This window comes from Bubalus kerabau, chromosome 1 (assembly GCF_029407905.1).
Source record: "Bubalus kerabau isolate K-KA32 ecotype Philippines breed swamp buffalo chromosome 1, PCC_UOA_SB_1v2, whole genome shotgun sequence".
Lineage (NCBI taxonomy): Eukaryota > Metazoa > Chordata > Mammalia > Artiodactyla > Bovidae > Bubalus > Bubalus kerabau.
In genome coordinates this window covers 167,467,214-167,489,272 of record NC_073624.1, presented here as the reverse complement: position 1 = coordinate 167,489,272, position 22,059 = coordinate 167,467,214, and the positions used below count along the sequence as shown (strand labels likewise).

Sequence of the window (22,059 nt, the reverse complement as noted above, 5' to 3'; positions counted from 1 at the left end):
CAGTATCACTATCATAATTAAAAGAGCTCCCTCTAACAAGGGCCTGTTACGAGTCAAGTATTGTGAGAGATGCTTTACATGCAGAACCATCAATTGTTACCCACCTTGCAAAGGTAAAGAAACTGGAGAAAAAGCTAATGTTACATCAGGACAAAACAAAACCAAGACAACAGGAGAAAACCGCTGGGACTCTGGCTTTTTAATTAGAAGTGTTGGTCTGCTCCTGTCCTCGCCCTCTTCCCACCCCTCTTGTTGGCCCTCATCTGCAGGACCAGCTCTCTCCAGTTCCAAGACTCATCTAGTTTTGAGACAGAAAGGGTTCAAACCTCCTCCTCTGGTGGGACTTGGTGTCAGCCACCTCCATGCCGGGAGCTTGAGGCTCTGGGAATGGCCCTTAGTCTCTCGTCAGCTGGCCCCTTCCCACTAGAGCCAGGATGAGCAGGCCTCCTGCCAGCCGCCCCTCAGGTGTCTAGGGGGCTTTCTGATGCTTCTAGGCACCCCGTGTAGCTTGCTCGGCTCATCTTAGGAGCCTGGCAAGAAAGGGATGGTCAGTGCCATTTGAAGATAGACCTCCTAGCCCTCACACCCTGCCCGCCTGACTCCAGAGGGCCGCCTGCCCAGGTAAGGTCCCCAGGCAGGGCTCCTGCCTAGTCACATGGACAGGTGACAGCACACACCCCCATGCATGTAGGCGCACACAGCAGTGCTTCTCTGTAGACTTGATGGCTGGACCTGGCAACGTTGATTCCGTGATATTGATTTCAAGCTTCAAGTCAGAGAAGCACTGAACCCTGAAAGTCAGAGAATCCTAGAACCGGAAGGGACCGAGCAGCCAGCCACCCTAGCAGGGGGATCAGCCTCCACTCAGGAGTCCTTGTCACCACAGTGGCCACTTTTCCTGTGAGTAATGGTCTTGGTGCTCAGCTGTGGCTTCAGGGTGAAGCAGTACTCCAATAGCTACCATTGACTGGATCCTTAGACATGCACCACCCATCTCTTACGCGTACATGGCCCCATCCCCCATCTCTTACACGTACATGGCCCCATCCCCCATCTCTTCCGCGTACATGGCCTCATCCCCCATCTCTTACGCGTTCATGGCCCCATCCCCCATCTCTTACACGTACATGGCCCCATCCCCCATCTCTTACACGTACATGGCCTCATCCCCCATCTCTTACACGTACATGGCCCCATCCCCCATCTCTTCCGCGTACATGGCCTCATCCCCCATCTCTTACACGTACATGGCCCCATCCCCCATCTCTTACGCGTACATGGCCTCATCCCCCATCTCTTACACGTACATGGCCCCATCCCCCATCTCTTCCGCGTACATGGCCCCATCCCCCATCTCTTCCGCGTACATGGCCTCATCCCCCATCTCTTACACGTACATGGCCCCATCCCCCATCTCTTACGCCTACATGGCCTCATCCCCCATCTCTTCCACGTACATGGCCCCATCCCCCATCTCTTCCACGTACATGGCCTCATCCCCCATCTCTTACACGTACATGGCCCCATCCCCATCTCTTCCGCGTACATGGCCTCATCCCCCATCTCTTACACGTACATGGCCCCATCCCCTATCTCTTACGCGTACATGGCCTCATCCCCCATCTCTTACACGTACATGGCCCCATCCCCCATCTCTTCCGCGTACATGGCCTCATCCCCCATCTCTTACACGTACATGGCCCCATCCCCTATCTCTTACGCGTACATGGCCTCATCCCCCATCTCTTACACGTACATGGCCCCATCCCCTATCTCTTACGCGTACATGGCCCCATCCCCCATCTCTTACGCGTACATGGCTCCATCCCCTACAATGTAGTTCTCAATCCCCACAATCTTTTCTGCTACCTCTCTTTGGCAGCATCTTATGATCTACAGAGATCATAGATTTGTGGCCAACTAAAACTCCAAATTTTTTTTTCTTCTTTACCTATGCAATTTTTTTTTTTTTTTGCAATATGAATAGGTAAATTCTACCCCTATTGTTGTTTTTGAGTCATTGTCACAACTCTTCAAGAGTGTTTTAGTTCTTAAACTTTATATTAGGATTCTGTGGTTTCAAGTTAAAACCAGTTTAGTCTAAGAAATGCCTTGGCTGGGGCAGCAGCATAGAGCAGACTGAACTAGCGGGTCCAAGACTCAGGTGATCCATTAGCCTCATTTCTCCAGTTATCAATTTTCTGCTGCTGTTGGAATTTTTTTTTTTCCTGAGGGTGTCCTTATGTGGAGGTAAATATGGCCGCTAAGAGCTTCAGATTTACCTTCCATCATTTTAGCAAACACTGCTGAACCCCAGAAAAAAAGTCCCTATTTCCCGACACTTTCAGCAAATGTCATGGGTCCAGTTTGAGTTGTGAGACAATTCCCTGAGCCAGTCACTGCAGCCAGGAGAATGGAGAATGCTGGCAAAAGGAGAGGACAGCAAGACCACCGTATCTTCTACAGAACCTAGAATATCAGAACTGAGATATGGTTGACTCCTCACTTTCCAGAAGGATGAAATCACAGCCAGAGAGAGGAGGTGGCCTGGAATGACAGAGAAATGCCCCATAGGTAGCCCCAAATCCCAGGCCTCCAGGTTCCCAGGGTCTCCCTTTAGCCTCTCATTCATCAGGTTAAATAATCTGGTCTGCTCAAGAGTTGATTGGCAGACATTTCTTCTGCACAGTGGTCACTGATGGCTGCTTTGCTCTGGAAGTCCATTTGTCCAGCCCATCTCAGAAGCCCAGCCAGGCCCATGACCCACCAGGCCTGGGTGTCTCCAATTTCTGGCCAAGGTGTCCCGAGGGACCATCACATACTCTGCTGGAGGCTGCCTGTCCCCACCTTCCCTCTGCCCTGACTGGCCAAGGGCACCATTACCTCTTGCCCCCGCCCTGGCCCCTTCCTGCCCCAGGTGCCTCTCAGGCCGATGCTCAGAGCTCATCACTGGTGTCAGCTGCAGGGCGCTGCAGCTGGCGGGCCTGAAGCCTGTGCGCTGTGGTCACCCCGCGCCCTCTGCTGGCAGGCTTATGGACACGCAGCTGACTTGAGCACCTGTTGACAGGTCTCTACCACATACACCTTGACGGCCTTCCCCAACCGGATCGCAACCCCTGCCTCCATTTCTAGCTTAAAACACGAGAGGCTTTAGAAGAAGCACCACTTGTCCTCCACCCAGAATCTTCCAGCTCTGTCCTGAGCAGGCCCCGGCCCTGCAAAAGGAGCCCTCACGACGCTCAGGTTAGGCTCCGTCTTGGTGGCTCAGATGGTAAAGAATCTGCCTGCAATGAAGGAAATCCCAGGTTCGATCCCTGGATCAGGAAAATCCCCTGGAGAAGGTAATGGCTACCTACTCCAGTATTATTGCCTGGAGAATTCCATGGACAGAGAGCCTGGAGGGCTACAGTCCATGGGGTCACAGAGTCCGACACGGCTGAGTGACTGACACGCGGGGGACTCAGGTGTAACCTGGAATGCGCAGCTTGCTACCTTCCCCACATGCATTTTTGTTTTATATTAAAGTATGATATCTACAGGAATCAAGAGTGGCAGCAAGCTCAATGATGGCTTGGTAGCACCAAGTTACCCTGCCATGCCAGAACCTCACACCAGGACACAGAACACACACCACCCCTGCAGACCCCACCCCCACCCTTGTAGACCTCCTTACCCCTGAAGACCCTCCCTGGAGACCTCAGGGTCCGCCAGCCCTGACGACCCCCTCCTGGCATGGCGGATGCCCGCTTTTGAACCTCAGAACCTCCCTGCTGCTGCCTTTCCAACTCTCCTCCAGGGGCAACCTTTGTCCTGACTCTGACACTTGAGTTTGCCCAGCTTGGAACTCTTGTAAGTGGAATCCTGCAGCATCACTCTCTCATTTATTTCATCCAAATTCTGTCTTCTCTCTTAACTGTCACTGTGGGTGGTCTTTCAACATCTTTCATGAGGGTCAGGCAGACTCAGGTACAGCAAGTGTGTTAGGAGCCCCTGGCATTTCTTCACCTTGCTGAGCCCCACCACAGCCTATGAAAACTTCTGTCAATCAGCCTTGGAGTCAGAGGACTCCAAGAACTCTAATCTCTGAACTCCACTATGTTGACTGGACCTCCTATCCCTCCCACTGGGCCCGATTCCTGGGCCCGTCTCAGACTGAACCTGATTTGGATGTATTCCCTCTTACCTCCTGCAGCAAGGGAACATCTTCATTGTGGACTTTAAGCTGTTGGATGGCATCGATGCCAACAAAACAGACCCCTGCACTCTGCAGTTCCTGGCCGCGCCCATCTGCTTGCTGTACAAGAATCTGGCCAACAAGATTGTCCCCATTGCCATCCAGGTAGGCGGCCCAGCCCGGTTCTCATCCTGGGCGGCTCCATCCTCAGTAGCCAGGGCTCAGGGACAATTTCCTGGGTGGATCCAACAAGCCTCCAGGAGGGAAAGGCAGCAGCGCTGCCTGGGATTGCCTGCTTAAGACTCTGCAAGGTGGGCAGGACAAGCAAGAACACAGGGCTTCCTGCCAGTGTGGGGAGGGCTGACCATAGTTGGCAGAAAGGGCTCCACTCCACAAGATGCCCTTGAGCACTTCCTGGCTCTGGGGGGGGACCTGCCCTGGGATGGCACGGGCTCCCCACCCCAGCATTCTGACCAGCCCCGAATCAAAACACCTGTAGGACATAGAAAACCTGAAGATAGTATCAGAAAACCACTAGAGCCAATCAGTGAATTTAGCAAAGTGCAAAGTTGCAGGATACAAAATCAATATACAGAAATCACTTGCATTTCTATATACTAACAATGATAAATCAGAAAGAGCAATTAAGGAATCAATCCCATTCACCATTGCAACAAAAATAATTAATATCTAGGAACAAACTTACCTAAGGAGACAAAAGAACTGTACACAGAAAATTATAAGGCACTATGGAGGTGATGGAATTCCAGTTGAGCTATTTCAAATCCTGAAAGATGATGCTGTGAAAGTGCTACACTCAATATGCCAGCAAATTTGGAAAACTCAGCAGTGGCCACAAGACTGGAAAAGGTCAGTTTTCATTCCAATTCCAAAGAAAGGCAATGCCAAAGAATGCTCAAACTATCACACAATTGCACTCATCTCACACGCTAGCAAAGTAATGCTCAAAATTCTCCAAGCCAGCAATACGTGAACCGTGAACTTCCTGATGTTCAAGCTGGTTTTAGAAAAGGCAGAGGAACCAGAGATCAAATGGCCAACATCTGCTGGATCATGGGAAAAGCAAGAGAGCTCCAGAAAAACATCTATTTCTGCTTTATGGACTATGCCCAAGCCTTTGACTGTGTGGATCACAGTAAACTGTGGAAAATTCTTCAAGAGATGGGAATACCAGACCACCTGACCTGCCTCTTGAGAAGCCTGTATGCAGGTCAGGAAGCAACAGTTAGAACTGGACATGGAACAACAGACTGGTTCCAACTAGGAAAAGGAGTACGTCAAGGCTGTATATTGTCACCCTGCTTATCTAACTTCTATGCAGAGAACATCATGAGAAATGCTGAGCTGGAAGAAGCAAAAGCTGGAATCAAGATTGCCGGGAGAAATATGCAGATGACACCACCCTTACGGCAGAAAGTGAAGAGGAATTAAAAAGCCTCTTGATGAAAGTGAAAGAGGAGAGTGAAAAAGTTGGCTTAAAGCTCAACATTCAGAAAACTAAGATCATGGCATCTGGTCCCATCAGTTCATGGCAAATAGATGGGGAAACAGTAGAAACAGTGTCAGACTTTATTTTGGGGGGCTCCAAAATCACTGCAGATGGTGATTGCAGCCATGAAACTAAAAGACGCTTACTCCTTGGAAGGAAAGTTATGACCAACCTAGACAGCATATTAAGAAGCAGAGACATTACTTTGCCAACAAAGGTCCATCTAGTCAAGGCTATGGTTTTTCCAGTGGTCATGTATGAATGTGAGAGTTGGACTGTCAAGAAAGCTGAGGACCAAAGAATTGATGCTTTTGAACTGTGGTATTGGAGAAGACTCTTGAGAGTCCCTGGACTGCAAGGAGATCCAGCCAGTCCATCTTAAAGGAGATCAGTCCTGGGTGTTCATTGGAAAGACTGATGCTAAAGCTGAAACTCCAATACTTTGGCCACCTGATGTGATGAGTTGACTCATTGGAAAAGACTCTGATGATGGGAGGGATTGGGGGCAGGAGGAAAAGGAGACGGTAGAGGATAAGATGGCTGGATGGGATCACCGACTCAATGGACATTAGTTTGAGTGAACTCCAGGAGTTGGTGATGGACAGGGAGGCCTGGCATGCTGCGATTCATGGGGTCACAAAGAGTCAGACACGACTGAGCAACTGAACTGAACTGAATGAAAGAAATCAAAGATGACATAAACAGATGGAGAGATATTCCATGTTCCTGGGTAGGAAGAATCAATATTGTTAAAATGACTATACTACCAAGTGCAATCTACAGATTTAATGCAATCCCTATCAAAATACCAGTGGCATTTTTCATAGAACTAGAACAAAAAATTTCACAATTCATATGGAAACACAAAAGACCCTGAATAGCCAAAGCAGTCTTGAGAAAGAAGAATGGAGCTGGAGGAATCAAGCTTCCTGACTTCAGGTTATACTACAAAGCTACAGTCATCAAGACAGTATGGTACTGGCACAAAATCAGAAATATAGACCAATGGAACAAGATAGAAAGCCCAGAAATAACCCCATGAACCTATGGGTACCTTAGTTTTGACAAAGGAGGCAATAATATACAATGGGGGCAAAGACAGCCTCTTCAATAAATGGTGCTGGGAAAACTGGACAGCTACATGTAAAAGAATGAAATTAGAACACTTCCTAACACCATACACAAAGATAAACTCAAAATGGATTAAAGACCTAAATGCAAGACCAGAAACTATAAAACTCTTAGAGGAAACCATAGGCAGAACATTTGATGACATAAATCAAAGCAAGATCCTCTATGACCCACCTCCTAAAGTCATGGAAATAAAAACAAAAGTAAACAAGTGGGACCTGATTAAACTTAAAAGCTTTTGTACAGCAAAGGAAACTGTAAGCAAGGTGAAAAGACAACCCTTAGAATGGGAGAAAATAATGGCAAATGAAACAACTGACAAAGATTAATTTCCAAAATATACAAGCAGCTCGTACAATTCAATACCAGAAAAACAAACAACCCAATCAAAAGGTGGGGGAAAGACCTAAACAGACATTTCTCCAACGAAGACATGCAGATGGCTAACGCATGAAAAGATGCCAAACATCACTCATTACTAGAGAAATGCAAATCAAAACTACAATGACCTCACACTGGTCACAATGGCCCTCATCAAAAAGACTACAAACAATAAATGCTGGAAAGGTGTGGAGAAAAGGGAATGCTCTTACACTGTTGGTAGGAATGTAAATTGATACAGCCACTATGGAAGTCAGTATGTGGATTCCTTAACAAGCTAGGAATAAAACCACCATATGACCCAGCAATCCCACTCCTAGGCATAAACCCTGAGGAAGCCAGGGTTGGAAAGACACGTGTATGCCGTTGCTCACTGCGGCACTATTTACAGCAGCCGGAGCATGGAAGCCGCCTCGATGTCCATCTACAAATGAATAGATAAAGAGCTTGTGGTAAATGTACACAAAGGAATATTACTCAGCCATAAAAAGGAATGCATTTGAGTCAATTCTAATGAGGTGGATGAACCTAGAACCTATTATACAGAGTGAAGTGAGTCAGAAAGAGAAATACCATATTCTAACACGTATATACGGAATCTAGAAAAATGGTTCCAAAGAATTTATTTACAGGGCAACCGTGGAGAAACAGACATAGAGAATAGACTTATGGACATGGGGAGAGGGGGGAGAGGGTGAGATGTATGGAAAGAGTAACGTGGAAGCTCACATTACCATATGCAAAATAGGTAGCCAACGGAAGTGTGCTGTAGGGCTGAGGAAACTCAAACAGGGGCTCTGTACCAACCTAGAGGGGTGCGATGGGGAGGGAGATGGGAGGGAGCTTCACAAGGGAGGGGATGTATGTATACCTATGGCCGATTCATGTTGAGGTTTGACAGAAAACAGCACAATTCTGTAAAGCAGTTATTCTTCAATTAAAAAAAAAAAAAAAAACCACCAGTAGGGCCTGAGCAGGTGAAGCTGTGAGATGAGCTCTTAGCTGTGGCTGCCAGGGAGGACCATGGCGGTCAGGAGCCATGCCAGTCCTGAGATGCTCCCGGATTCTTGTCTCCACCGAGGATGATGGAGGAGGAGAGGGGTGCAGTTTGGGGAAGGGACAGGCAGGGCCAGAGCTTCCTGTCTCCCCATTCCTGGCTCAGGTGCTTTCTCAGGGTGTCATGCCACTGCAGTGCTGTGGGAGATGTTACGCAAGCAGCAGGAAGCCACACCGAGGCCAGGGCCAGGTGTGGGTCTGTGAAGGAGGGAGGCTCCACAGGGCCCCCAAGGGCACAGCAGACAAGCACTCAGCAAACAGCACTTTGAGTCAGTCATGGACCGGGCACTGGGCGCCGTGGGCATGATAGCAGCTGGTTTTGCCAGATGTTAACCACATGCCAAGTTTACCCAAAGGTTTGCCCGCACAGTCCACAATATCTTACTCCCAATTCTGAAATCTAAACTCTTAGATTCTCAAAAAATCTGTAGCAGATTCATTGGCAGTAAAGCTTGCTCTGAAGCAATGTGCACGCATGCTCAATCGCCCAGTCGTGTCTGACCCTTTTCGACCCTGTGGACTGCAGTCCGCAAGGCTCCTCTGTCTGTGGGATTCTCCAGGCAAGAATACTGGAGTGGGTTGCCATTTCCTCCTCCAGGGGGATCTTCCTGATAGAAGGGAATACTTCGGAGGCTTTCTCCCACTCAGTGTGAAAGGTGTATGTTTCAAGCAGAAATATTACATGTTTGAGTGTAAAACATTGTGTTGCCGCAGACCCAGGGCGAGGAAGACAGCTGTCACATAATGATGTGTACACGCTGCTAAAATCCTAAAAATCCTGGATTCTGAAACATTTGGCCATCAGGGTTTCAGAGCAGAAAGCCTGCCTTTATTTACATAATGTCACTACACCCCCTGAGTAGACAGGCAGTCCACCTACTGATCCTTTTAAGCAGATAAGGGGACCGAGGCACCAGGGCACACAGTCAGCGGCAGAACGGAGACTGGGGCCAGGCCATCTGGCTCCAGAGTTCGTGTCCCCCCCACTGTCCCCCACTCCCCACCAGTCTAATCAATCAAGGGCAAGAAGGGGATTCAGAAGCACCCAGACAGAGTCTGGGGAGCAGCAGCATTTAAGAGGAGAGCCAAGGAAGGAAAAATCAGGAGACCAGAGAGCAGCTGCAGAGCAGTGGGTGGGACCAGGAGAGAGGGGAGAGATGGGGAGCAGGTGGAGGGCCACCACCCACACCTCCACACACCACAGCTCACCCTGTGCTGCCTTCGCACCCTTCCATTCGCTTCCCCTGGTAACTGCCAGGCTAGTAGACCCCGTGCCCTTGTTAACGACAGGGAAGCTGGAGTTCATAAGGGCTAAGTTGTCCAGGGTCCCACAGGTAGTAAATGATGCAGCCGGGAGGAGAAATTGTTACAAACCTGGGGCTTCTGCCCTCCTTCGTGATCCTCTCATGATTCAAAGTCTCTGTTGAAGAAATCTGGATTCTCCTGGAATTTCCTGAGAGGGCAGGCTCTCCTACAGTTACAGCCTGGAGCAAAATATTGCAATGCCTTCTCTTTCTGCAACGCATCAGCTCAACCAGGTGCCGGGAGAAGAGAATCCCATTTTTCTCCCTTCGGATGCAAAGTATGACTGGCTCCTGGCCAAGATCTGGGTGCGCTCCAGTGACTTCCACGTCCACCAGACCATCACCCACCTTCTGCGCACACATCTGGTGTCTGAGGTGTTTGGCATCGCCATGTACCGCCAGCTGCCTGCCGTGCACCCCATTTTCAAGGTACAACAAGCTCCTGCCTCACCTAGGGGGAGAGGACAGAAGGAAGGGAGGAGGGGTACCAACATCCCCGCAGGACTGTGGCTGGGAGAGGCTGGGGAGGAGGGGAGGCAGCCCCAGGGAGAGAGCAGCTCAGAGCCTGCTGGGCCCTGAGGACATCGGGCGCAGCCGGGGTCTGGGCCTGCTCTGGCTGTGGCTGGCCTTGGGGGAGGGAGCAGAGTTTGAAGAGACAATGAGTTCAGCGTTGCTCTGCCTGATCCCAGCGGGCAGCCCCACTGTCACTGCCCTTCTCTCTCCTGAGTCCTGCGGACACTGACTGCTGGAGTGGCTGCGGGCTGAAATTACCTCCATTTCCCCATCTGTAACACCGAGATCAGATAGCACACCTGCCCCCTAGGATCGCTGTCAGGGTTGAAATAGTGGACACAGTCGGAGAATTTCAGAGTGCCCAGCGCACAGTTACGCTCTGCGTAAGCGGTGGTGATGGTCATTTTCGTCACAATCATTCTTGCTGAGCGGCAGTCCCCAGGCTGCCATGCCAGCAGCTCGCAGCAGTGCAGGTCGACACGCCAGCTTCTCTCCCTCCGTGACCCTTGGCATCACTCCTCCACAGTGCACTGGGGTGGGGTGGGGCTGGGGGCCTGGGGACCCCGAGGAGGCGCAGGCCGCGTGGGGAGCCCCTGCCCCGGCCCCCTCTGAGGCCCACCCCTGTGGCTGCGCCAGCTCCTGGTGGCGCACGTGCGGTTCACCATCGCCATCAACACCAAGGCCCGGGAGCAGCTCATCTGCGAGTACGGCCTCTTTGACAAGGTGAGGGCCTCCTCCCGCCCACCCCAGTGCCCGAAGAGCCTCGGCGGCCCCCACCCGACCTGAGGCCCGGATTTCCTCTCCGGAGACCAGCCCCCTAGGCACCACCTGGGTGGAGGCCTGGAAGGGTGGGAGGCTGGGTGCGCTCCGAGTGAAGCCCCCCCATGTTCTCTGGCTGGCATCCGCCCCTTCCATCCACCCTGTCTTCCTCTTCACCACGGTGTTCTTGTCACCTCCTCCCACCCCTCCCCGCCCCTCCCCCTGGCATGTGGGTGTAAGCCCTGCCTGCCTGCCCCCGCAGCCCACACTAGGTTCCTGCATCTCCCCACCCACTCTGCCGCCCATCACTCTGAGCACAGCCTCCCACCCTTCCTCCCTTCCAGGCCATGGGCACTCCCAGCCCACTCTTCCCTTCAGTGGGGCCTTGTATCCCCACCCGCCCATCACGCCCTCTCAGGCAATACCCCTTGCTGTGACCCCTCTGGAGCCTGGAGCCTCCCACAGCCTTACCCCCAACCTTGCTCCTTTCCCACCTCCAGTTAGTAAGCCAGCCAGACCATCCCAAGGGTCACCATTTGGGTGGAAAATGACAAAACTCATCTCAGGCCAGCTACAGCTGGAATGGGACTGTGTCATCTCACACACCTGGACACGTCCGGGTGCTTCAGCTCCTGCTCCAAGTTCCCTTGGGCAACGCTGGCCCGTGGCCTCCACCTCAGTACCTGGTGCTGGGCCCGAAGCCCCCAGGCGCCCCCTGCCCTCTAGGGTGCCTCATACATGGGGCCCGGGACTCAGTGTCCCCAGGGTACAAGCCCATTGGCTGGCACTCTGCCTCTCTTTAAACTGTGTGGGCCTCACTGTCTGAGACGGGCTTTGCAGACAGGCTTCCCCCAGTGGGAGCGGGGACATCACAGAAAGCTCCAAGCTTACGATCCCACACATGACATCATCTTCCATGCAAATAGAAAGTACCAAGGAGCAACTCTGTTGGTCCTGCTCGGGTCAAACGCCCACCGTGGACCAGTGTCTGGTCCCAGCCCCCAAGTCCTCCTTGGAAGACACTGTGCCCTGAGCACTCAGCACATGCATGCCTGCCTGCAGGCCTGTGTGCCAGCATGTCTGCAGCTGGGATGACGGCCACAGCCCTCACTCGGCACACAAGAGGCTCTCGGCAGAGTGGTGTGTGTCCTGGGGTCCAGTGTGCGCCCCTGTCTTATGCTCGAAGATCGGGTCTCTGAGGGCAATGCTCGGCCCTGGGCAGCCTGTGCTCAGAACGAGGGCAGGCCTGGTGCAGGGGGTGCTCTGGCCTGGATTCCACTCTGCCTGCCATCCTCACTGCACCACTCGGGTGGGGGGCTCACCCCTCCCTCCTGCATCCTCAGCCCCTCATATTTGGATCAGGACGAGGCTCCTCCCCATAACCTCCTCCTGGGGCTGCCCTGGGCATGCTCCGAGTTAAATGTCCCTCCAACTCCACCTCACTGGACATGGGTTTGCTCTGGTGGGCCCGGACATCTCCCTGCCCTTTCAGTTTCTCATGCTGAGCTTTGGCCCTGGAGGAACTGGCCTCGGCTCACAGCGCTTCCTCCCCTCCTGCTCAAGGCCAACGCCACCGGGGGCGGTGGGCATGTGCAGATGGTGCAGAGGGCCATGCAGGACCTGACCTACACTTCCCTGTGCTTCCCCGAGGCCATCAAGGCCCGGGGCATGGACAACGCGGAAGACATTCCCTACTACTTCTACCGGGACGACGGGCTCCTGGTGTGGGAGGCCATCAAGACGTGAGCTCCAGGCCTGGGGGGTCAGCTCTGGGCAGCGGGAGCTGAGGGGCTGCAGGAGGAGTGGGCGGGGCTCTGACGGTCATGACGGGGGTGCTGGACCGCTGACTCAGTGGGCCGGGGGGCCTGGCTCCATTGTCGGGGCAGTGATGGGGGAACGGGGCTGTGCCAGGTTGGACGGGGTTGGGGGAGAGTGTGACCTGAATCCAGACATCAAGAAGTGACGGGGTCACGGATGGGGCCAAGGGGCCAGTTCTGCAGACCCTGGCTGGTCACCCACTCTTGGTTGGGCCTCTCCTCCTGAGCCAGGTTCGTGGCTGAGGTGGTGGACATCTACTACGAGAGCGACCAGGTGGTGGAGGAGGACCAGGAGCTACAGGACTTCGTGAAAGACGTTTATATGTACGGCATGCGGGGCAAGAAGGCCTCAGGTGGGGACTGCGCTCCACACTGCGGCCTCTCCTCTCTCTCCCCTGTGCCACTGAATTGCTGTAGGTGATGCTGGCCGTTGGCCTCCATCTTAGCACCTGGTGCTGAGCCCACAGCTCCCAGGGGACCCCTGCCCTTCAGTGTGCGCCATGGGGATATCCCAGGGGCTTTCCAAGAGCCAGGAAAGGGAGGAAAAGCAACTGGAACACCGGGCCAAGCAGCCATGCTCTTCCAGTGCGTCTTGCTCATGCCCAGGCCCTCCCAACACTGGTGTGTGGGCACCCAGGGACCTGTATGGGTGGAGTGGGTGTCTGCTGATCGAGTGGCCCTTCCTGGGGGTGGGGCCTCAGCCAGCCCAGGGCTCTCCCTTAGGCTTCCCCAAGTCCATCAAGACCAAGGAGAAGCTGTGTGAGTACCTGACCGTGGTGATCTTCACAGCCTCAGCCCAGCATGCGGCAGTGAATTTCGGCCAGGTGGGCAAGGACGGGGCAAGCCCTCTGGGTGGGAGAAGGCCAGGGCCAACTCAGCTGCTTCTGAGGGCCCTGGGTGGGCCGCCCCACTTCCTCCACAGGAGCGGGGGTGGAGGGGTGGAGGGGCGTAGGGGCCAGGAGTCTGGTGTTCCCAGTGGCCAGTGGAGTTCTGTTCTGTGCTAAGCACTGGATGCCAGTATGAGGGAGGGGGCTTCCCTAGCCCTGCTGGGGTTGGAGGAGGGGGCTCGGGGAGGTAGCATGGGAGGCAAAGGTGGGTGAGGGCTGCACTCGCTACAGGGGCACCCAGCTGGGTCGGTGGCTGTCCCTGCAGTATGACTGGTGCTCCTGGATCCCCAACGCACCCCCGACCATGCGCGCCCCGCCACCGACAGCCAAGGGTGTGGTCACCATCGAGCAGATTGTGGAAACGCTGCCTGACCGCGGCCGCTCCTGCTGGCATCTGGGCGCAGTATGGGCTCTGAGCCAGTTCCAGGACAATGAGGTGAGGCTGGGTTTAACGCCTTCCTCAGTCCCAGGGTTTTATGATTCAGGGCTCAGGCTGGACCCCTGCTGGCCAGGAACCCTGACTTGCAAGGCTGGAGGGACCTGTGAGGTCCTCAGGCCAGAGTCTGGATGGAGCTCAGAGTGGGGTGGGGCAGGAGAGCAGGGGTCACTGCTCCACTGTGACGCTCCCCACAAGGGCACACCCAACCTGTTCCCACTGTTGGCAAAGCTCTTCCATGTGGGTTTCTCCCTGGCACCCCACAGGTGAGGGCTGAGTTTCCTGGGTGTCTTTTGAGACATACTCATACAACCTATTGAACCTAATTCCAAAGGCCCAAAGCTGGATCTCAGACGCCACCCCCGGTGTTAGCTCGGTGCCGCCCAGAATGACTGGCCGGTTGGACTGGCCCCAGACCCACCGGCCTTTGTTGGCCGTGTGTTGCTTGGGGACCTTTGTGTCGGCCCCTGACATCTTCACACATAGGTCTCAGCACATGTGTTCAACAGAACCAGTGCATTCCTTGTAGAGGAATTTCTTGGTCAAAGAATGCTGAGACTGAATGGCCCTCCACAAACTGAATCCAACATCCCGTCAACAGTGCAGAACACTTCTCCCACCCTGCCCAGCCCTGGCTATGAAACTTTTCAATTTTAACATTCTCGGATTTTGTTTCTAAAAGATACACCTAGGTTCAATTTGAAGACATTTGTGTGAATGTGCAAATGGGCACACCACCCCAGCAGAGCCTGGCTGTGGCCGACCTGGGCTGCAGAAAAGGTCAGACTGGCCCTGTGCCCCCGTGGCCCCAACACCAGGCGGCAGCGTGCCTGGGGACTGGGCCACGTGCCCACCACAGCCAGGACCAGCCCAGCCTCCACATCTGCCTGAGCCATTACCAGTCCTTATAGCCTCCCTGCAGCGGGGCATTGATCTGTGAGGCCCCAGCCCAAGAGCATACTCGGGTGCTCTCAGCAGGTGGCAGGGGGTGGAGATGCGGGGAGCGGTGATGAGCACAGGCCTTGACTCCCAAAGGCTGGGCTCTAGCGGTGGGACAAGTCCTGTCGGTTTACATCACCTCATCACAGGTTAACCTATCTCTGTCTGGCTCTCAGCTGTTTCTGGGCATGTACCCAGAGGAACATTTCATCGAGAAGCCCGTAAAGGAGGCCATGGCCCGGTTCCGTAAGAACCTCGACTCCATCGTCAGCGTGATCGCCGAGCGCAACAAGAACAAGAAGCTGCCTTATTACTACTTGTCCCCAGACCGGATTCCCAATAGCGTGGCCATCTGAGAAGCCACCTGAGCCCGTCTCATTGCAGGATGCCCAGCTGCTCGAGGCTGGGCTCGGCCCCCAGACTGCAGCCTGCCTGTTTGGGCAGGCTCCTGGGGGCACCAAGGGGTGGGCCTTCAGATTCCTGGGAAGTAGCCTGAGGGACCCAGGCTCCTGGCTTCAAACCAAACACTTCCCAGATTGGACCACAATGTAGCTCAGCTTTGGAGCATTTTCCTGTTTGTTCCTCAGTCTTTAGCAAATGCCATACTTTGATCAGTGTGTGTAAAGACTGCAGGGACCTTTCCTACACGGAACAGGACTGTGCCCCTTCCAGTCCTTACACCCAGCTCAGCGCTTCACAGTAGGCAGCCCAGAAGAGCAAGACGACTAATGGATGTTCTTGCTGAGAAATGGGAAGATGATCTTCTGTTCTATTTATGCTTAGTCCAATCTCTTGCATACAGTAGGTATCCAGATAAATTCTTGTTGAATGAATTAAGAACTGGTTGTCATAAAAATAAAGGAGTTTGCTCAAAACAAGTCTCCAACATGCTATGTTCCAATCACCCCAAACAGCTCACATCCCCTCCCCACACAAAAAAAGCCATAATCTTTGTGATCCCATCTAGGCAAAAGCTGCCCCCATTCCATTTGGACAAAAGGCACTTTTCTCTCTTCTTTGCCCACAATGTTCCTACGCTTCCTTCAGAACACACTTCCTTCAGGACACTTCCTATGTCTGTGGAAGGAGCCCCAGGACCAGGGCTCTCAGGTGACTAGATTTTATGGACCAGAAACGTTTTGCAGGAAAAATCAGGAGGGACGTTGTTACCAAGTTTTTGTTGCTATGAACCAACCAATCCACAAAATCACCCCCGCCGGAGGGAGGTTCAAGAGGGAGGGACAAACTATACCAATGGCTGGTTCATGCTGATGTTTGGTGGAAACCAACACAATTCTGTAAAGCAATTATCCTTCAATTTAAAAATGAATTTAAAAAAATCACCCCCACCAAGAGCTACCATCTACTCTCATCACTGTTCTGTAACAGGGCATTTAACAACAGAAAAGTACGAGAATGGGGGTAACAGACTACTCTTTCTCGCAACAACCTATGTTGTCTTTTTCCCGCCTACCCCCTGCCCCACCCCCCACCAACAGTGGTGCCAGGCAACACAGTGAGGCCGGCTCCCCTCTGCCAAGACCCTGGCTTTGTGTGTCTTGAGTGAAAGGGTGGAAGCTGGACGAGGGAACCAAAGTGGAGCCCGGCTCGGCTCCCTGGACCAGTGGACCTCCAGACACGTACTTCATGCAGAGGGAACCCTGAGATGCCCCCACAGAGCCTGGACTCTGCTTCTCTCGTTTCAGGTCCCAGAAGCAGCTTGGTGAGGCAGGCCAGACGAGGCTTCTCTGACAGCTGAGGGGCCGAGGGAAGCTCTCAGCTCAGGACAGCAGGCTTATCCCTTCTTCCTTTTACTCCTGAACTAACCTCAGCTCTTTCCAGAACCAGCAACAGAGATGCATAGCCGGACAACTGGTCACTGGGGCACCTCTGAGGCTGGGAGAAAGGACAGGCCCTAGAAGAGGGCCGTCTACACCTCTGTCACCACGTGGGCTGTGCACCAACTCCAGGGGCACCATCACACAGACCAAGGGTTGGCAAACTTTTTCTATAAAGGGGCGTGTAAATATTGTAGGCTTTCCAGGACAAAGGATCTGACAGTGTAGCAGGAAATAAGCTGAACACAGCAAGTGCACGAAGGGACAAGACTGTGTCTGTAAGTGTATTTACCAAACAGGAGGCAGGTCTGCGAGCACCAGTGGCCACCCCCTGACCTGGAGGACTGGAGGCTCCCCTAGCAGTGTGACTTAACCCATCATCCTGTTAGGGGACGCACACTGACTGAAGCCGCCCACCCTGGGCCAGAAACCATAGTAACCATTTGATGAGTTGTTTTATGACAGGAGATCCTGATAAGGAATACGGAACTAATGAGCCACCACCAACCGGAAGAGTCCGGGAAAGGTCTAAAGGAGACACCGCGTGTCCGTCCACTTCCCAGAATCCCTCTGCTAGCATCCATCTTGATGAGCGATGCGTGCGCCACCAGGAAAGACTCTGAATTAGAATGATTGGCCAGAGACCACCTGGAAACTAATCCAATCACCATAAAACCCGAGACTGTGAGCCACGGGGCAGAGCAGTTCTCCTGGGTTCCCTTACCCTACTGCTCTCCACCCAGGTGCCCTTTCCCAATAAAATCTCTTGCTTTATCAGCACATGTGTCTCCTCGGACAATTCATTTCCGAGTGTTAGACAAGAGCCCAGTTTCAGGCCCTGGAAGGTGTCCACCTTCCTGCAACAATTCTGTGGCTCACATCAAAGGGTGAAGAGGCTTGGGGCTGGCGTTGTTTCAAAGCCTCGCTGCAACAAGACCTTATTCGGTGTCTGTTCAGCCAAACTCACTAAAATTCATTGGGTCCCCAAAGAATCAAAGCCCCTCACGGGAAGCCCCCTCCCCACATTCTTACGGATTTCTCTTCCAGCTCCAGGCTCCCAACATTCCCTCCCACCAACAGTTCAGCGCGTGAGCCCGGGGGGCACTAGTCTCTGTCCCTCATGCAAGAACACTCCTGAGCAGGTTCAGCTGTTCTGCGGCCATCCTCTCCTCTAGGAGCTTCCACAGCCGCGCTCAGTTCCCGGGACCTGTTCTCCCAAGTTAGGCAAGGACACCAGCAAAGCACCCCCCTGCATAGCTCCCCAGTCTCCTGGCAGCCCTCTGTGATGCCCTGAACTTGGGAGCCAATTCTCCTGGCTCACCCACACAGTATGTTGGGGCAACCTTGGCCTCCCTCCTTTCATCTCGTGAGCACAGGTGAAGCCAGGTGCCCACCCTCAGCACTCCCAGCCCCAGGAGTGGTTTGCATTCCCGAGACTGGAGGATCAACCACATGGGCATTATTCAGGGAAGCGCCGCGAGCAAGAGGGTAACAGGCAGGAAGGCCAGGGGTCTCCAGACGGAGGAAATAGGCTGCGAGTGTTAGACACTTTTTCTCTCTTAAGGGGCAGGAGGAAACAAATGAGTGTTGTATTTTTCCCCTTATCTGTACAAATTTAAAAAGAGCTTTCTCTTAAAACTCTGTTGCCATAACGACACCTGGCTCCACCCAAACTTAACTTTTCTCAAACCTTGAGCTAAGGATGCATTTTTCTTATCTTAAGCTATGTTAACGTGCTATGCATTTACCCCAGACTCTGTCTTCAAGTTGGTTCGGCCTAAAGGCTCAGAACTAACTTGACAAACCAGTATGTTATACTCATACATTGCTCTCCTAATCTATGTTAATGCAGCTATTTGTATGGAAATTTGCCTTTCCTGAGAGTCTTGTCAATCAATCATTTTATGTCGTCCCTCCCCTGCCTCGCCCCCCGCCATGACGCGCCAGCTGCGAAGGACCGCGCAGAAGCGCGGCAGGGAGGAGCTATCCCATGTCCAAGGAGCGGTGGCTGCGCAGGCGCAGGAGGGCCGAGAGGAGCTACTGGGGCGGCCGTGCGGAGGTACCCCTCGTCCAAGGTAAGGAGCAGCAGCTGCGCTTTGCTGGAGCAGCCCTGAAGAGATACCCCACGTCCAAGGTAAGAGAAACCCAAGTAAGACGGTAGGTGTTGCGAGAGGGCATCAGAGGGCAGACACACTGAAACCATAATCACAGAAAACTAGCCAATCTAATCACACGGACCACAGCTTGTCTAACTCAGTCAAAGTAAGCCATGCCGTGAGGGGCCACCCAAGACAGGCGGGTCATGGTGGAGAGGCCTGACAGAATGTGGTCCACTGGAGAAGGGAATGGCAAATCACTTCAGTATGCTTGCCTTGAGAACCCCATGAGGCATATGAAAAAGCAAAATGATAGGACACTGAAAGAGGAACTCCCCAGGTCGGTAGGTGCCCAATATGCTACTGGAGATCAGTGGAGAAATAACTCCAGAAAGAATGGATGGAGCCAAAGCAAAAACAATACCCAGCTGTGGATGGGACTGGTGATAGAAGCAAGGTCCGATGCTGTAAAGAGCAATATTGCATAGGAACCTGGAATGTCAGGTCCACGAATCAAGGCAAATTGGAAGTGGTCAAACAGGAGATGACAAGAGTGAACGCTGACATTCTAGGAATCAGCGAACTAAAATGGACTGGAATGGGTGAGTTTAACTCAGATGACCATTATATCTACTACTGTGGGCAGGAATCCCTTAGAAGAAATGGAGTAGCCATCATGGTCAACAGAGTCCGAAATGCAGTACTTGGATGCAATCTCAAAAATGACAGAATGATCTCTGTTTGTTTCCAAGGCAAACCATTTAATATCACAGTAATCCAAGTCTATGCCCCAACCAGTAACGCTGAAGAAAAAGTTGAACGGTTCTATGAAGACCTACAAGACCTTTTAGAACGAACACACAAAAAAGATGTCCTTTTCATTATAGGGGACTGGAATGCAAAAGTAGGAAGTCAAGAAACACCTGGAGTAACAGGCATATTTGGCCTTGGAGTATGGAATGAATCAGGGCAAAGGCTAACAATGTTTTGCCAAGAGAACATACTGGTCATAGCAAACACCCTCTTCCAACAACACAAGAGAAGACTCTACACATGGACATCACCAGATGGTCAACATGGAAATCAGACTGATTATATTCTTTGCAGCCCAAGATGGAGAAGCTCTATACAGTCAGCAAAAACAAGATCGGGAGCCGACTGTGGCTCAGACCATGAACTCCTTATTGCCAAATTCAGACTTAAATTGAAAAAAGTAGGGAAAACCACTAGACCATTCAGGTATGACCTAAATCAAATCCCTTATGATTATACAGTGGAAGTGAGAAATAGATTTAAGGGCCTAGATCTGATGAGTGCCTGATGAACTATGGACGGAGGTTCGTGATATTGTACAGGAGCCAGGGATCAAGACCATCCCCATGGAAAAGAAATGCAAAAAAGCAAAATGGCTGTCTGGGGAGGCCTTACAAATAGCGGTGAAAAGAAGAGAAGCGAAAAGCAAAGGAGAAAAGGAAAGATATAAGCATCTGAATGCAGAGTTCCAAAGAATAGCAAGAAGAGATAAGAAAGCCTTCCTCAGCGATCAATGCAAAGAAATAGAGGAAAACAACAGAATGGGAAAGACTAAGGATCTCTTCAAGAAAATTAGAGATACCAAGGGAACGTTTCATGCAAAGATGGGCTCGATAAAGGACAGAAATGGTATGGACCTAACAGAGGCAGAAGATATTAAGAAGAGGTGGCAAGAATACACAGACGAACTGTACAAAAAAGAGCTTCACGACCAAGCTAAGTATGATGGTGTGGTAACTCAGACATTCTGGAATGTGAAGTCAAGTGGGCCTTAGAAAGCATCACTACGAACAAAGCTAGTGGAGGTGATGGAATTCCAGTTGAGCTATTTCAAATCCTGAAAGACGATGCTGTGAAAGTGCTGCACTCAATATACCAGCAAATTTGGAAAACTCAGCAGTGGCCACAAGACTGGAAAAGGTCAGTTTTCATTCCAATCCCAAAGAAAGGCAATGCCAAAGCATGCTCAAACTACCGCACAATTGCACTCATCTCACACGCTAGCAAAGTAATGCTCAAAATTCTCCAAGCCAGGCTTCAGCAATACATGAACTGTGAACTTCCAGATGTTCAAGCTGGTTTTAGAAAAGGCAGAGGAACCAGAGATCAAATGGCCAACATCTGCTGGATCATGGAAAAAGCAAGAGAGTTCCAGAAGAACATCTATTTCTGCTTTATTGACTATGCCAAAGCCTTTGACTGCGTGGATCACAGTAAACTGTGGAAAATTCTTCAAGAGATGGGAATACCAGACCACCTGACCTGCCTCTTGAGAAATCTGTATGCAGGTCAGGAAGCAACAGTTAGAACTGGACAAGGAACAACAGACTGGTTCCAAATAGGAAAAGGAGTACGTCAAGGCTGTATATTGTCACCCTGCTTATTTAACTTCTATGCAGAGTACATCATGAGAAACACTGGGCTGGAAGAAGCACAAGCTGGAATCAAGATTGCTGGGAGAAATATCAATAACCTCAGATATGCAGAAGACACCACCCTTTTGGCAGAAAGTGAAGAGGAACTAAAAAGCCTCTTGATGAAAGTGAAAGAGGAGAGTGAAAAAGTTGGCTTCAAGCTCAACATTCAGAAAATGAAGATCATGGCATCCGGTCCCATCACTTCATGGCAAATAGATGGGGAAACAGTGGAAACAGTGTCAGACTTTATTTTGGGGGGCTCCAAAATCAGTGCAGATGGTGACTGCAGCCATGAAATTAAAAGACGCTTACTCCTTGGAAGGAAAGTTATGACCAACCTAGACAGCATATTCAAAAGCAGAGACATTACTTTGCCAACAAAAGTCTGTCTAGTCCAGGCTATGGTTTTTCCAGTTGTCATGTATGGATGTGAGAGTTGGACTGTGAAGAAAGCTGAGTGCCGAAGAATTGATGCTTTTGAACTGTGGTGTTGGAGAAGACTCTTGAGAGTCCCTTGGACTGCAAGGAGATCCAACCAGTCCATCCTGAAGATCAGCCCTGGGATTTCTTTGGAAGGGCTGATGCTAAAGCTGAAACTCCAATACTTTGGCCACCTCATGCAAAGAGCTGACTCATTGGAAAAGACCCTGATGCTGGGAGGGATTGGGGGCAGGAGGAGAAGGGGATGACAGAGGATGAGATGGCTGGATGGCATCACTGACTCGATGGACATGAGTTTGAATGAACTCTAGGAGTTAGTGATGGACA

General features: G+C 51.9%; 1 protein-coding gene across 2 annotated transcripts in view; it reads left to right on the top strand.

The window, feature by feature from the left end:
* The window catches only part of ALOX5 (arachidonate 5-lipoxygenase), a 47,103-nt gene extending 31,318 nt beyond the window's left edge, over window positions 1-15,785 (top strand). Inside the window, exons 7-14 of one of the 2 annotated variants that reach the window (XM_055538927.1) lie at window positions 4,193-4,339; window positions 9,782-9,985; window positions 10,706-10,792; window positions 12,392-12,570; window positions 12,877-12,998; window positions 13,369-13,469; window positions 13,798-13,968; window positions 15,084-15,785. In XM_055538927.1, coding sequence (XP_055394902.1) covers window positions 4,193-4,339; window positions 9,782-9,985; window positions 10,706-10,792; window positions 12,392-12,570; window positions 12,877-12,998; window positions 13,369-13,469; window positions 13,798-13,968; window positions 15,084-15,263 — 1,191 coding nt within the window. In that variant the 3' untranslated portion in view covers window positions 15,264-15,785. The remainder of the gene's footprint in view (window positions 1-4,192; window positions 4,340-9,781; window positions 9,986-10,705; window positions 10,793-12,391; window positions 12,571-12,876; window positions 12,999-13,368; window positions 13,470-13,797; window positions 13,969-15,083) is intronic. The other variant, XM_055538937.1, reaches the window with a different exon arrangement.
* Window positions 15,786-22,059: the final 6,274 nt, after the last annotated feature.